The sequence below is a fragment of the Ammospiza caudacuta genome, chromosome 8 (genome assembly GCF_027887145.1).
Source record: "Ammospiza caudacuta isolate bAmmCau1 chromosome 8, bAmmCau1.pri, whole genome shotgun sequence".
NCBI lineage: Eukaryota > Metazoa > Chordata > Aves > Passeriformes > Passerellidae > Ammospiza > Ammospiza caudacuta.
In genome coordinates, this window is record NC_080600.1 from 33,602,179 (window position 1) to 33,619,567 (window position 17,389).

General features: G+C 40.1%; 1 protein-coding gene across 1 annotated transcript in view; it reads right to left on the bottom strand.

The window, feature by feature from the left end:
- The window catches only part of ADCY5 (adenylate cyclase 5), a 201,494-nt gene that overhangs the window by 34,782 nt on the left and 149,323 nt on the right, over positions 1 to 17,389 (bottom strand). The window contains exons 7-8 of the mRNA XM_058809156.1: positions 17,083 to 17,224; positions 8,078 to 8,218 (exon numbers count right to left, since the gene is read on the bottom strand). Coding sequence (XP_058665139.1) covers positions 8,078 to 8,218; positions 17,083 to 17,224 — 283 coding nt within the window. The remainder of the gene's footprint in view (positions 1 to 8,077; positions 8,219 to 17,082; positions 17,225 to 17,389) is intronic.

Here is a 17,389-nt window from a genome sequence, read left to right on the forward strand (position 1 = left end):
AAGGCTTACTACTTTATGGGGGATATTTTATGAATATCTATTGTGCTAAAAGCTCATATGACTGCCATCTCTCAGCTTGACTTCTAAATTAACTAAGCCCTTTTCTTTGAAGATTAAAACTGATTCCTTAAATAGAATGACAAAGTGTTTGTCAAAGACATGACAAACTGATTGCTACACCATAACACTTCAAATCAAGAACAATTAGAAATAATAATTCTAACTTTGAGAACACTGGCTGCAATTATTAACATATCGTAAATATGCAAAGAAAATTGGAGTAGATTTTATATGCTTTTAACTTTTCATTTAACTCCAAAAATAAGGCAGTAGAGGGGCTGATGAGCTTCATGACCTCCTTAATGGCAATGTGTGTGGGAAGCATAAATTCCACCCTTAAAAACTTCGTTCTCAACTCCAGCAAAGATCTTGGGAGCAAAAATGACAAAGAAACTGAATTTTCTTACCCTGTTTCCATCTCCAGAACAAAGTCAAAATAGAACTTACATGATGTTAAAGCAGAAATTGAAATAACTTTGAACTTAGGGACAAAATGAGCTTTGTAAGAGTTAAGGCCAACTTGCAGAGGTGCTTCCCAGAGACAGGGACCATGGAAAACAGAAAGGGAGAGTGACAGGCTGAGAGTAGATGTTGATAAAAACAAACTGACTTTGGGTCTACCACAAAACTAATTATTCACATCTATTTTCAGCACAGTTGTACCTTCTGCTTTGTCCCTGTGGTCAAAAAGACAAGGCTATGAAGACAGATGCTGTCAGGTGTAAATGCAGAAGCAAAACTGAAGGACTTCAAAGCGCTCAAGCCAAAAATAACACAATTTCTGTTTCCAGAGTCCAGAAAGAATAAAGCCAGATAGGAAGGATATTTAACAAGCATCTAAGTGCAGAACAACAGACTGGCAGAAAAACAGTTTATGAAACAGATTAAATGATGAGTGTGTCTGCTATAGCTGGAACAGAGACTAATGAGGTCTGAAAAGGAAAGCTGAAGTGCTCCTTTTCTGCAGCCCACCCCACTTGATAAAAAGACTTTAATTCCACGGCACTGGCCACAGATGGTGAAACCCTCTGTTTTCTTCAACTCAAAATGATTCTGTAGAGAGTCCTCAGCTGGCAGACCAGACCTGGCCAATGCCATGAATTTATCTGGGCCATCAGATTTAAATCTATAGATCACAAGGGGTTACTTTGGCTGAAATAGGCTTTCTTTACCTTACTTTTAATTAACTTCTGGCTCTGAACTCACACCTCTGAAAAGTGCAGGTTGCTCACAGTTTTCTGTGAACTCTGAATCCAAATCGCTCCAGTACAAAGGTCACATTTTCAAGTGAAATGGTTTCTGGTTCTGTGCCTCATTTGTGAACAGTTTTTAGAACTTGCAAAACAGACATAAAAATAAGCAGTCCTAGAAATGCTCTGAATCAGTTCCTGGCTCCATAATCTCTGCCCTCCCATGTCTACTCTCCAAATGATGATAAACACCACAAACTTCTGCAGAAACTACTGTTTGCCTTCTAATCAGATGCAGACAGACTGGATCCCAGCCTAACCAGCCTTAATTGAAATTGCCCACTGGTGCTGGCCAGAGCTGCTCACCCTCTCTGAAACCCAGACCCAAACCTGACCTGCAGCATTTTGACATTAAGGCTTAGTGCCTGCTTGAGGAAGCTTTGGAAATCATTCTGGGAAGTGCCACAAATCCACCTGTGCAATGCTTCCCTGAATATTGGAAGAAGTGTTTCTGTGAAAAAAAAGGAATTGTATCTTTATTTCTGCAGGCTAAATTTAGCTCCAGTCAAAACCAGTCTGACACATTTTAGTACTGTCTCAATCCAAATGACCTTTCCCATACAAGTAAAATTTATTCTAGAAAAGGGTACTGAATGGTGGGAAAATTATCAGCGCAAGGCTTCCAAGCAAATATCAAACTCTGTCTAGGTTTCTCAATAGCAGCTGCAGATCTGCTGTTGCATTGATTAGTTCTTTAAAAGAGAGATTCTTATCCCTCTTTTAAAGAAGTAATCAAGGATGATTGCAAGTCCTGATCAGGTAGAATAAAAGGCTAGCAGATGGGGATACCAAACAGTGTAAAGCCCCTGACAATTTGAGCAATGTACATTGTACATCCAGTCATTTATGTGAGATCCCATGGATCATGTGAATCAGGAAACCCTTTTTCCAGGTGAGCACCAAAGCAATTATACAGCATAACTGCTGGATGGGATTCCTCCCCTTGCTGTTTGAGAGCTATCAAAACCAAACTGGCTCTATAAAACCCAGACTAGACTAACAATTTCCTCCCAGATCTATAGCAATATGTGGAGATTACAGCAGAAAGGATTTTGTGAGTTTCTCCCTGCTTGATTACAAGTTAAATTACTACAACAGCAGTGAAAAAATAGTGGGTCAAATTCTTCTCCATTGGGGGCCCCTGCCCAGCTTTGCTGACGTCAGTGTTGCAATTACCAGATTTAGCAGATGATTGCTGGAAAAGAGGATAATGGTGACCTGCAGTTAAATGAAACCTTTCAGAGGAGGGTGAACCCTCAGTGCCTAATTCATGGACTCAAATCCAATTCTCTTTGACAGAGATGACTAAGGAAAACTTGTCCTATGGAGCTTTTATTTTCTATTTTCATTACTTCTGATATTTTAGAGGTAGAATTGGCACAGAACCAGCTATGGCATCTGTTCCACTGAGGCACCTGTTCCCCAGTTTTGATTTCCAAGTAACAAGATCTATTGTAAGGGCAACTTGGAGACATAAAGAGAGGAAATTAGCTGTATTAACAATGCAAAATGCAAAGAACTGCTTGATTTAGGACAGGGGGAACAGGAGAAAGAATTATTTTATTGTGGAATGACCCTGCTTGTAGATGAGTACTGTTTCATTAGAAAACAAACACCAAGCAATGAAATATCACATAGAAGGATGTGCAGAGGTCTGAGCAGCACCACAAGGAATCAGGACTGATTCCCTTTATCATGCCAGCCAGGATCCATTTTTATAACCTTGTCTCACATCTTTAACATAGGCATGCAGTAGTATTTCCTACACATATATAATCTCTATTTGATTTTATGTCAGTTTTTTACTTTGTAACTAACATTGACTTCATACACAATTTCACTGCAAATTAAATGGTTCATTAGCTGCACCCAGACTCATGACAGAAGCATGGTCAGACTGGAACCAGCATTGCAACCAGGGAACAAACTTGATGAGGGAATCAGAGCTGTGCAGAGACATGGTAATAGTCTTCAACCACAGAGAAGATAATTGTAAAGGAGAGGAAATTAAACTGTCTTCTATCTACTGTGAATAGCTCATGCAGCACCATGGTTTCAAACTGAAGTGAGGACATGTGAAGTGAAACATCAACCAAAATCATAAAACTGTTGAAGAGAATGCCCAGCAAGACTTTCCATCCTTTCAGGTCTTTAAACAAGGGCTAGACAAGTCTCTGTCAGCAATGTTGGGGGTACAGCTGGCTCGTGTACAAAGGGGGGAGATTGATGCATGAAGCTCCATGCCCAGATCAGAAACTTTCTAAAATCTTTACATGTATCTCATATTATTAATATATTATTTTTTCCCTATACATTCTCCTAATAGAGTCTTTTTAACCTTATTGTTTCAATATTTGCAAAGGATTTTGTGATGTCACTCCAGACTTAAAAGCCCTGAATAAAATAATTAGAAATTGTTAATGAAGATCAGGGATTTCACAAGCTTCTTATACAGCCTGTTCCTTGCATCTAAGTTTTTTTCTTAATTTAGACCCTCATTTCACCAAATTAGGATGATTATTTTTAAACCTGCACTTTACAGTCATGGAGAATGATTTATCATTATTTTTTGTCCTTAAAAATGTTCCTGTATTTGAAGACTTTTACTTCTAATCAGTTTTCTCCCTTCTAGGTTAGAGCAAACACAATATTTCAACATTTTCAGAGGACACACTGTTGAAACTCTGCTTATTTGGAATTTTGTCCACTAGATTAACTCATCCACATCTCCTAAATTATTGTAATCCCAAACTGGATGTGCTTTTCTGGATACAAACTTAATAATGTTGAGCAGAGTAAAAGATGCAAGAAAATAATTTGTCAGAACAGCCCTGTAATTTTGGAAAGTATCAACATTTCCCTTTTTATTGCTGTTTACAACAAACCTCTTTCAGTTTACAGTCGACTACAATCCCCAAATTGGTTTTTCTTTAATAGCAATTTTGTTTTGCTGATGAAAACTGAGACACGAGTATTATTTCCAGAAGTCTAAAATTCATCAATATTTATAAAAGCGCTCTGAAATATATACTGGGAAAAGCAAAGTATTTCTCAGTGGTGTATAAATATTGTACTAGCTATAAATATACCTGTACTCTCTCAAATGCTTTTAAGTTCACTTATTTTTGACCCTCTTGCAATTACAAACTGGACTAGAGAGACAGTGGGGAAGGCAAGGCTGGTGTATGGAGACCTGGGAGAATGAGCAGCACAAAAGTCTCCATTTCCACAGAGATACAGTCACTGGTGCTGGACTGATTGCTTTTGTTTAGGAAACGAGAAGTCAAGCTGCAAAAGGCAATAAAAATAGCAAGCAGCTCTGCTGTTGAGCCAGGCTGCGGCTCAGTTCCTGCTCTGTGTGCAGCCCTGAGCTGATGCTGTGCAGGTTCCCCTGCCCTGGAGCTGCCCCCAGCCCCTGCAGCCCCTTGGGCTCCCAGAGCAGGGCTCCAGCAGAGGCTGCCAGCTCAGGGCAGGGCTCTTGGCCCTCCCAGGGCATTTGGGTCTGACTTCCCCTGCACAGTTACCAGTCTGCTCGGGGCTGGGGCTCCTGCAGCAGCTAATGGAGGTCAGCGTCAGCAGTGTGCAGCATTGATGAGTCTGGGCTGCTGCCTCCCTGCAGCTCTGCAGGGGGAGGAAGGCCACTGCTAAGCAATGGGAAGGGAAAAAGAAGGATGTGTGATGGTCTGGAGAGAAGACCAGTGCACAAGTAAAGCGCTGGATGGGATGAGCTGACACAGTTGCAACTCCTTGACTCAGGCCCCAGATAGCCAGGGTAGGAGTAGGAAAGTGACTCCTGCTTTCCAGGACATTTTAGATTACCACCACATGGACACATGTAGGATAATTAACTTATCATATGTGTCTGAAAAAACTCCTGTATGCAAAAGGGAAAAACTTTAACTAGAAACATCGTGGAAAATCGGCTGGACCTGGTGCAGGTTAAGGTCCAAGCCACAACATGGAGAGAAGCAGGGACCAAAGGTGCCCCATGTCACTGCCCACGCTGCCATTCCACACAAACCCCACCAGCTGCACTGGTGATGTGCCCAGACATGGCAGCACATGGGAATGATGTGACAAAAGAGGAGAAGGAGGAGGAAAAAAGGAATAAAGGGCTACATTTGATGCTACTCCATCTCCTCTCAGACTACTGCTAATATATCCTAAGAATAGAGACAGCTACCAGAGCCAGCATTCACTGGAAAGAAAAATGGCCAAAATAATTCTGTTTTCTATTAAATATAACAGCGCCTTCCAAAAATGCAATTCAGGGAACTTTAATATTCTCTTTCAGGGAATTGTAAGTAGAGACTCAAAAAAAAAAGTGTCTATTTTTTTTTCTGAAAATATGGTTGTCTTTAAAATGCAAAATGTTTTACATTTGTGACAAAACCCAGTGCCCTTCATACCCATCTCTATTATTCCCTACACACAAATGTATTCATATCTACACATTAATACAATGGAACTGCACATCACTGCAATGTTACCTGGCTCCTGCCTGAGGACAGTCTCACCATTACCCTTATAAATACCTGTTTCGAAATTACAGAGCTAAGGAGCTCCAGGTCTTCAAGAGAAAGGCAATGTTGCACTGCCCACCTTTGGCATAATACTTTGACTAATCCAACCTTACATGTTCACAACTTCCAAGAAGAAAGACTATATATAACAACATGCAAAAGGTCTGGTGGGTGATGTGGAACAAAGAGCACATTTTCAGGAGGTTTGAGAGCTGGTGCTGCTTACCAAGATCAATGACATGTCATCCCAGAGGAGCACTGATAAAAGCTTCTGTAGCTCTGCTCCCCTTCTGTCTCTCTGCATTTTGTATTTCTAAGCAGGCAGTTTGCAGCCAGCATGCACTCTGCATGCATTAAGCACACACAGCATATGTGTAACACAATGTTAGAGATGACAAAGCACTCTGCAAAGCTGGGTGGTACAAAAAAATGCATATTTAAATTAGAAGTTTACTCTGAGTTGAGATAGGAGATGGAGAAATTGCTCCTGTGTTCTAATCACTAATATATCCATCTAGCAGATATTAAAATGGGAGGCCATGGGGAGGATGTTTGCATTTTCACTAATGCATCTCAAATGTAACAGATCTGTAAATCTGCAAATAACAGGTTTTAAAAAACAGTCCATAAGAACAACAAAAAGTCTAGCTGAAAATAATACATCTGAATCAGGTTTCAGTTGGTTTTCAAGGAACAGCCTGATGCATGCAACATCAGCTTCTCAAAAGAGAGCTTAGTACAAGAGGCAGATTGAGTAGAAGGGACTTTCTGAGATGCTGAATTTTCAAGAAGGTAAATAGCATTACAGGGAAAGGCTGAAGATAAGTTAAAAAAAGGTAAGTCTTTCCTCCTACAAGTGAGGAGCAATGAAGTTTTTAGGACTCAGCTTGGTATTTCAATAAATAATTATGTTTTTACAACTGAACAACCAGCTAGACATGGCAAACTGTAATTAACACCAAGAAGCATAATACCATTTGGCATGCATACACCTTGTTTCTGAACAGGAGGCTTCAAGAACCCCTTAAAAGCTATTCAAAGAAATTTATAATTATGTGCTAGTGTGATTAGTCTCTTCTAATAATGTCATGCCTATTGAGCACACCCTATTGAAAAGCCCACATAAAAAAATGCACAGTTCCACTGATCTGTATGCTCATGTCAGAAGCCCTCATTTGGAGATCTGAGAAATGAAAGAAACATTAGTATTACTAAGAAATTTGGTTTTGCACTGTAAAATAATATTAAGATTGAGTAATCTTAGCATCAACTACTAATAAAAGTGCCAGCATTTCCCTTTAAAAGATACCATATGCAGTTTCTTATAGCTATGACCAAATTTTTAAACTGTGGGACTGAATCTCATGTTCATATATTTTTTTAAATACTTAATGGCTTTGGTGACCTGGAGCAGAACTTTGACTATAGACAACAAAGTGAGTAACAAATAGACACTTTTAACTGTGCATAAAGGGTCAAAACAACATAAATAAAGTTACAGAACAATCTGATTATGCACGCAATTATAGAGGTGTTAAATGTTTCTATTGTTATTAAAAATAGCCACTATAATATAAGCTACCTTCTTAATCTTTATTGCAGAAAACAAAGATATCATCTACACCTTTTATGTAAAATAAGCCATAAAAGTCCTCTCAGTGCAACTGAATTGGTAATTAGCTCTTGTTCATTTTAATTTAGAAAGACTGTGAAAGGTACAAGAAAGAAATGAAGATGCCTGCTACCTGAGGCCAATTAATCCATGTATTCGAGGATGTGTTCTCCAGGATTAAACATGGCAGTGACATCCCTGGGGCCTCACAGCACACAGACAGGAGAACAGCACCTGGCTGTGACAATGCAAGAACCCTCTGCAGGTACTGAGCTAACAGAAATGTCAGTCAGATGCCTCTTGAACGCCTGGGTTATGGAGCAGTTTTTGCAGATAATGACATCTTCTCACACAGCCTGGATGAGTGCTCAGAATGTGGGACAAGTCAGACAAAAGATCCTTCTTTGAGCCATTCAGCCTCCCTTCCCCTCTCAAACAACCTTGTGCCTCATCTCACAATCACTCACCTCCAGATGTACCCATTACTGTTATTTCTGGAGTCAAAGTCGAATTTTCCACCCCCATTTGGAAAACGCCCTTGGGGGCTGTAAAAACCTTCAGACAAAGCAGGAGGGATATATAACACCCTATTAAGAAGAAAATGAATTAATGTCCATAGAGCAAGGCATTACCATTCTCTTCATCTCCTTGGAGACCTGGTGGCCCCCCAGGTGGTTGTAGAAGGGCCGGTCAACACCCCAGTGAGGCGGGTTATGGCTGATGGAGTTGGCGCGCTGCCGGTTCATCTTGGCTATCGTGGCTTTCTCGTCTTTCTGGAATACAAACCACAGAGAAATGCATGATACATCTCCAAACATTTACACAGCAGTCATTCCCAAAGCATCTCTCACTTCTGATCTCTCGCTCCAAAATCTGGCTTGGCACCTTGAACTCTGTGAAGCAGTCACTGATCAGCAGCACAGTCAGCATCTCTTTCTCTTATTTTTAGAACACTTTACTCTAAATGTTGCCCATCATTTTATTCCTTTACTTGTTCTGAACAACCACCATGACCTGTGTAAACATGGGTAGTATTCAAAAATGGAGACATCTGTTTTCTTTATTAGCACATTGAATAAAACACAACAATTTCAGATAGAAAATTGCGGCTCCAAGATGAGATGCTACACAGAGGATCCTCAAAAAGCCAAAGAACAGTTACATCTAGAAGAGAAACAACAGACAGAGTGATTTCATTGAAGAACAGAAGCCTTGAAGCTCCTTGAAGCAATGGGAATACAGAATTGGGTGTTATATATACCTTTCTCCATAGGCACAAGCAAATAATTTTCCACACTTGCAAGAGCATACGCCCCGACATGCTAAGGAAAGCATGTAAATCTTGCAAACAACTGGTCTCATGTTAAGGGTAATGCAATTGCAGAATGTGACAAAATGGTCCTCCCAACTCTAATGCTACCTTCCAATTTGACAGTGACACAAATTCTCCTGAAGTTTGGACAGAGTCTTTGTATTTGTTATCAAGGCTTTGCCTCTTGGCTGCAATGGGAGCTTACTGTGAGGTTAGCACAGATCTGTCAGACAGGTTTCATTCCAGCTCAGTGCCAGTCTCAAGAGCACAGAAGTGCAACCTGTGACTAGGCTCAACAACAGGTAGATTATTTCCTTATTTTGAATATAGTCCCTAGCCAAAAAGACAGGCATGTTTCCACAAGGAATGTGCTCTGTGGACACAAGTCCCTCTAGCAAGGGCTGCACTGCAGACTGGCTCTGGGAGGATTGTGTGATTTACCTGTACTGACTCAGAAGGGTGGCAATTTCTATATCCTTGCTTAAAACAGACAAACTCTGGAGAGATTGAAAATTCAGAAGGTATGGATTGTTGTTTATTACTTGAGGGATTAAACTTTTTCAAGAGAATTGCTGCTTCAATGACATTAGAGAAGAAAACAGACTTAATAGTTAATTTTAGATTTCCAGACAAATGAGTTATTTAAAAAGAAAGCCTCTATTGCTTTCAACTCTAGAGTTTTGGTTCAAGTGTTATTTGACAATACAAGTTGGTCTGCTGCTTTTCTTGCCTGGAGTCTGCATTCCATATCTATTTATTTTGATTCCCCACTATTCAATGTAACTTGTACCTTTCAGGAGTTTGCAAAATACCTGGTGTTATCTCCATGGTAACCACAGAGTTAAATGTCAAGTGCCATGCTGCCTTAAATTAGGGTTTTTAAAAAGAAATTTAAAAAGGCTTGCTGAAATTCAGTGCTGGAGAAAGCTGCCTGACTGACAAGCATGGGAAATCATCTTCTCTCTCCTTGCAAGGAAGAGTCAGCTGCAATGACAGCCTTTCCCTGGAGACCACAGCTCACCACACGGGCACCCAACATTGCAGAGCACGTGGGGCTGCAGCTCCATGGCCATGGGCTGGGGACATGGGGCCACCTGGGACAGAGCCCTGTGCCCCACAGCCAGCTGGCCCGTGACAGTGAGCAGCAGTGGTCCTGCAAAGACCTTCACCCAGCCAGGAGGACAGGTGTAGGGTCACAAGGAAACCCTGTGGGAGCAGGATGACCATCAGGAGAACCATAGGTGCTCCCACATGGATGCCCCCAGGACAGCAAGTGCCTCCCATATCTCCTCTTCCCCACACTGAACCCACCACTGGTTCATCTGAAAAGTCTGAAAATTGCAGCACTTGGCACCAGCTGAGTTTCACATCAGCCACCATGACAGAGCCACTGGATAATCTCCAGGAGAGACTTCTTTTAAATGTTTCTATAAATACATTAATGTGATGAAATCTTGATGTCCAGATTTGAGTTGGTTTGAGGTTTTGTTTTTTAAGACTCGCTGCTCTTTATACTCATTGCCATAATTTTTAATACTTTCTTGTGGCTTTTTTCAGTTATGCAATCTTTTTCATAGTTATGCTTCTTTCTTTTATGATGTGATGCCAGAAAACTGGTAGGAAATACAGTTTCATTATCTCCAAGCAAATAGATATTGTTTTTCAATAACAGAAGTGACATTGTCAATCCATTTTATTCCAGCTAAGGGGAGGGTTTTCAGCCAAATGGAATAAAATATCCCAGATGTTGAAACTAGTCTGGGGACCCATAAAAGCAAAACTATTTGATTACTTTACAAATGCCTTTACATCAACAGATGATAAAAGTGATGTACAGCAGGTTTTTGCCCCATGAGTTAGTAAATTTGGTTAGAGTTTGAGAAAAGGCTTAATGCCAAAGTCCATGAAGACATACTTCCCCTCTCAGCCCATGAGTGATCCTCATACCTGCTGCAAGTGCTAGTGGGTCTGGAGCACTGCTTGATGAATTTGAAGGAAATTAATGACCTCATACATATTTATTGACACATCTGGACTGAGGTAAGAACAGGAAAATGGGTAAACATGTAATTCTGAGATTGTTTGTAACCATGAGGTCAGGTGCCATAAATTTTCCATGGCTTCTTGAACTCTGGCAGTATTTTACCCCCCCACCTCTTGTAGGAAGTTTCCACTGGATTGTGGACAATGTTTCAGCAATATTTCCAATCAGATTAAAACACATACATACAAGCACAGTGCACTGCTGCTTTTCCACATTACATAATGTGGTACGAGGTCATCTTGAATAATAGGGCTTTGCTGCTAACATCAACACTTATTAAAGAAAAAATTAAACCTGTTGTTTTAAAAACTTGAGATAATTTATTTTCTGCAAAATCACTTGTTCAGTGGGTGATGAAAATAACAAACACTAAAAATGAAGCATTAGATGGGTCACAGCTCCTCTGTGGAAATTTATGAGGATGCCTCCTCTGTTTCTTCCTGGCTAAGTGACAGCATAAGGACAACTTGCACACAAAGCTGCCTAAGGCATAACAAGACTGGAAAAGAAGAATAAAGAAAGAGAAGGGATGATACCTTTCAGTCCTACTCATTACAGGTACTACCAACAAGAGAAGGTGCAAAAGTTTCTGACAGCAATGAGTTTTTCAGATTTTAGGTGGCTAAACTCCAGAAAGCTGTTGTGGGAACTTTTCAAATCTGGACTCACAAAGAGACTGTAAATCTGATTCCCAGGGGTTTTATTGTGTTCCCACCACCAGTTCCCACACACTGAGCTACAGTAATGTTACTGCAGAAAGAGCTGGGGTTTTCTTGTACTTATCAATTCAATCAAGAATGCCTGTTATTTCTTTAGTGTGTGTGTAATAGGATTTTCCAACATATTGATCACTATCAGTGCAACAGTGAAATCTGATTATGGATCAGCCATATCAGATTTAGCTACATATTATTTAGATTTTCTTGAAGTCCTTCTGACATGTGCATGATGTTTCTGGTAGTGTTACATGCTCCAAACCACTGCCTTCATAAATCTACATAAGTGGAACCCTGCTGAGCTCTGATTAAATGACTTAAATTGAGGAATCATCACATTAGATTGATTGTGTTTTAGGAGAGTCACATGCTCAACATTTAAAGGACCATTTTGTTTCTTCAGCTGGACGGAATTCCAGGGCGCTATTTAGAAAAGAATGAGAATTGTTTTTCTAGGAGTTACAGCCAAAATTTTGTTGAGCTGTTTTAAGGCCACCATCAACAATCATTTCTGAAACTGATGTGTACCTGCTATTGTTAAAAGAAACACCCAAGTGTAATCAATTGTAAGACATTAGAAAAAATAAACATTTTTTCCCTTGCAGACTTTGTGCAGTCAGCCCAGTGTGTTTGGTCAGCAGTATTGCTCATCTGTTTGCAGGCACATTTTGTTTCTACTCATGTCCAAAGCAAAGCATTCCCCATGATTCCTGACAATGTTGAGGATGATAAAGCTAGCTGTAAAACTGTGTGCTGTTAAAATCTTATTCCTCTTAAGGTCTGTTTCCCACTCCTCCAAATACACACTTTTCCATCCTTCTCAGAGTAAAGCTTTGAAGTGCTGGGAAGAGGAGTTGTGATGGTTCTGCAAATTAGAGCAGCACCTGATCACAGAGAAGAGCAGAAAGTGAGCAACAACCAGAGTGACATGCTGCTGTACAGACACCAGAAACTTGGGCAGCACAAGAACTGGGAATAAGTAAATGGAGTACTGTAAGAATATCAGGGAAGTGATAAGATAGCAATAATGACTGGGACAAATGCTTTGAATAAGATTCAGAAGGGCAGATATAAAAGTTGTGATGGTGGAGGATCAGAGCTATGCAATATGAACGCTACAGTCTGCAGGGTAAGCTAAAAAACATGGATAAAACAAAACCACTCTGTAGAAGGCTAAATACATTGCTCTGCAGGCCATTGCAATGCCTAGGGGTTACGTTTGGGAAGTATTAAAACGTGGGCAACAGTTTTAGTAATTCTAGCTGATAAATTGCTGTTTATCTGTTAATACAGAGTTTCAGGTAAAGAATGAAGCCAGTAAGGAAGAAAGGCAAGGATCTCCTTGGAGAATTCCTGTATTTCTACCATGCTAATGTGTTCAGTCCATTAGAAACACATATCCAAATGATTGTGAAAATTAACTGGATAAGAATCAAAGTTACCCTGTGCAAATCACCCTATACCATATGAGGATAACAGAAACTTCAATTCTTCATTACTGTAGAATAGAAAGAGCAGATTGGTTTTTTCCAGGTAATCACTGCTGCCTCAGTGGAGGTAAAAGGAAGAAGGCTCATAAGCACAAGGTTATAAATGGAAAACTGAATTATAGAATCATTTAGGTTGCATTTAAGATCATTAAATACAGCACTGCCAAGTCCCACAAAATCATGTCTGGAAGCAAAACTTGAAGTGTGATGTGCTGAAGTCAGAAAGACAACCTCCATTCCAGATCTGTGGAAAACTGCCAACTTCCATGTCAGTTCTGGTAACAGATATTTTTAATAACTATTTAGTCAGTGATCATGACACATAGCCTGTAGAGCAGCAAATGCTGGGTTTGGATTAACAGACTGGAATCCAAGTTTTTCTAAAGAGAAAAGAAATGCAGCAGCTCTCACTGGCTTTGTTTCTTCCATAGAGCTTTGACAGAGTGCTGTGTTGGAGAGTAAGGGCTAAGACAGATGGGGAACATGAAGCTGGGAAAAGAGCTTGTTTCTAGTGAAATGGCAAGAGACAGTGTTGAACAAGGAATTATTAGTCTGGATAGAAGTTACAAGCAGAGTTACTCAGTTACTACTCTTAGGGCAGATTTCATTAATTTTTTTTCTTATCTCACCTGGCAGCAAGTGAGCAATGATTTGGCTAATGGGAGAAGCAGAGGTGCATTTGATAGTTATGAAGAAAGGGAGTATTAGCACCCAACATTTGAGGACTAATAGTGTACGAAATGCATCATTCCCTTAGAGATCACAGACAGAAACTTCATTTCATTATCAGGAATCACATTAGTTCACCACAGAATAAACAGAAGACACTGAGATAATCCAACTTTGCAAAAGGTAAAGGCTTCCTTTGAGGAGCAGGAAAATATGAGAGATATGATTGTCTCCTCTTTGTTGTGTGAAAACATAAGAAGCGTCTGCCTCAGGAGAAAAAAGGAGAGGGAGAGGGGGTACAATTGCTGACAGACAACCAGAGCAATCCAGGTTTTAGAGCAGTCCAGTGTTAACAGTAATGGGAGCAAACAAACCACAGCAAAAGATTCAACACACCTTTATGGCAGAACCTGCTAATTTCATCTTTTCAGGCAAGTGCTCACCCATGAGGGCAGCAGAATCACAGGACAGGGCAAACAGAAAGGTGAAAGCAGATCTGGAGGTAAAGATGAGGAGAAAAAAATCCAAAAAGACTGGATTTTAAAACTTTGCATTTTGTTGTCTTTCAATAGAAAGCAACTCTTCTGTGTATCAGACAGAAAACAAGGACTACATTTTCAGGTCTAGCAATATTATTAAAGACTGAGGGAGAAGAATCTAGCTTTTTCCCCTCCTAAAACCACACTGACTATATTCCAGTTAATAGCATTTTTTAAAAGGAAAAAGCAAAAAAAATTTTTTTCAAAGAAGAAGCTATTTTCAGTTCCTGGAACAAAAATATTAGATTGATGTTCCTCCCATTTTGTGCCCAAGAAATGGCATTAACACAATGAAAAAGTTAAACAAATAAAAAAGACAGAAAATTCAAAGTTGCGGCTCCCTGTGGCAGTAGTAAGAAGAAAGAGTAGGGATCACATACCCTTACATTTTATCTATTTATCAAAACTCATGGTATTGTTGGGTTTTGATGGCTGTGGGACTGATGCAGCAGGTATCCAGATAATTCTGCTATGTGAAGTACGGAACAGCTCAGGCAGTTACTTGGCTCTGCTCTCAGGTCAATACTAATGCCAAGCCTTATGTGCAAGGACAGCAGGAACCCAGACACAACTCACAGCAACTCTTCACTAAGCCAGGTGAACATTTTATGGCCATTACTGGAACAGAATGAACTGAAAACCTGGCTAAATACATCCCAAGAAGTCATTAAAATCAAGCAGAAATGAAAGGAAAAAGTATAGTACCAGAACTTTGCCTGCCATCAGGCAAAAAGTTCAAGACTACTGAACTGAAAATGGGCAAAAGCTTTTCTCACTTCATGATCTCCATGATCTTCTCACTTTCTGATCTTTGTGTTGTGTGAAAATGAGTTTTTGAACAGGGAGAGAACTTTAAACACTGGACTAAGTTGTCAGGAGAAACAGAGGATGTCCCATCCCTGCAAGTGTCCAAGGCCAGGCTGGATGGAGCTTTGAGCAACCTGGTCTAATGGAGGGTGTCCTTGCCCTGACAGGGGGGTGGGACAAGATAATCTTTAAGGTCCTTTCTTCAAGCCTTAAGGTCAAGGCCTCCTATGATTCTATGAAACCATTCACAAAGAGATAAAATACAGCTATGAGAGCACAAAAGTTACAGCAGTGTGGGCAAACCAGAAACTCCTCAAACTCCAAACACCTAATGCCCATGACACTGCATAGCTGCTTTTTAATGTCTCAGTTTAGCCTAATAATTACATAAGTCATCCAAATGTCCCAGTTGTTAGCTACTCTGGGATGCAGCATGTTGCAGCAGCTTTATAGTAGTGCTCAGAGACTTCAGCTAAGGGCTACACTAGGTAACAGAGCTGCAATAAATACATATAAAGCAGTGAAAGAATGGCCCATTTCATTTTCCTATGGCACATCAAGGCATAAAGATGCAAATTCCTCAAAACCTATGTCTGGAATGGAATCCACATCTCTTATGAGTCTCTGTCCAATCTCCTACTCAAAACACATCCTGTGTTCAGAAATGAAGACAGGTGCCAAGCACTCTGAAGTGCTTATCGCTTCATCTTATCTCCAGAGAAACTTCTGGTTCTCTACAAAAACATGCAGACAACCAGGTATGATTTAAGAGTCAGTATAGGGTCTCCACTCCAGGAGATGGGGTCTGACCACAGCAGTATTTTGGCTTATATTCTTAAATCTGCCCAGCAAAGAGGAAGTGACTTAGATACCTAAAACATCAGCTGGCTCACTGACAGGCAGTGATGCTCAGGAACAATAATCTTGCCCTGCAAGTTCTAATCCTCTTTTGAAGATTGACATTGTTAATGAGATTTATTTTATGAGCAGATAGAGACCAAAACATCAGCTTCTCTCTTTAGAAGATGATAAGGGATTTTCTTGGAGATTTTTTACACAATATCTATTAAGGAGATTTGAGACTTCCATTCTCTCAGGAAATGAGGCAATGGTGGCAAAGTCTTTCTATACAGGTGTTGGTTATTCAAATCAACTGTGCTGTTGCAACATGTCACAAACACTAATTCACTTAATCTCATAGCAGTCATATTTATAGATGTGGGAAGGTTTACTTGGTTTTAGATTCAGAAACATATTAATTTATTTTCAATTCAGGTCAATCTGTGTATGCTTGCCCATACTGTGAATAGCAAAGTAGGGGCTACAGTGCAGAAATTACTAAGAGAAATATTATTGGCTATGCTCAACTAGATCAAAAAGGTCCTTTTCTAGTATTTCTATAATTTTTAAAAAGAATACAAACTAGTGATAGTTTGTTATTGACAGTCTCACAAAAAGAAGATTTATTGGTTGACTTTATTGGTTGATGTCCACTTGAGTTTGACTCGATTCAAGTTCAAGTCAGTAATGCCCTCATAGCCTTATTTTGTGCAGCCTGGCCCATGTCACAGTTGGTATGATCTCATCTTACTGCCGCAATGATGACTGATCATTACAGTGGACCAGTTTTTCTCATCTTCAGAAAGACAGGCTGAAAAGCAATGATAGGAACTGCTCTAATCTTCATGTTCATTCATCTGGTTGAGCAGGCAGACAAAATCACCTCTGTAATCTGTCAGAGAAAAGATCTCTGTGGTTTTAATCTATGCCTTTAAGTATTTCTACAAAATGCATATCTATATTAATAACATTTTTCAACATGATTTTGAAAACAACTGAGGACAATTTCTTTGAAAGAATTAGAAAGAGCTTGATGCAGACACTTTTGTAGATGGTGGCTATTCCCTCCTGTGCACATAAAAGTTCGGGAAGAGGAGAAAGAAACAGGAAATTTTGTCACTGAGTGTCAACTGTCTCATCTATAAAGGCTCTACTTTTGTGTCTCAGAGACATCAAGTTATGAAAGGTACCTAAACCTGCGTTAGTTTGCTTGGCCTTACCCTCTTCTGGCTGCACCTCACAATCAGGAAGGTCTCAATGCTGTGCTCTTTCAGGTAAGCGTTGCGCTCCCCTCCGAAGCCCAGCTCCACCTCGTAGTCTCCATTGAGATAGTTCAGGGTTGCCTTTGTTATGTGGATGCGCCTTCAATGAGACAAAAGACAAGGAAGTTTTGTAGACTCTGTAAAGTGATCACCTAAAAAGCCAGGTCCTGTCAGGGATGGGTTCCGTGAACTGGAACAAACAAGCAATGAACCCCAATTGATTTAGCCATGCCACTACTCTTACACATTCAGTGTGGGAGTTTAA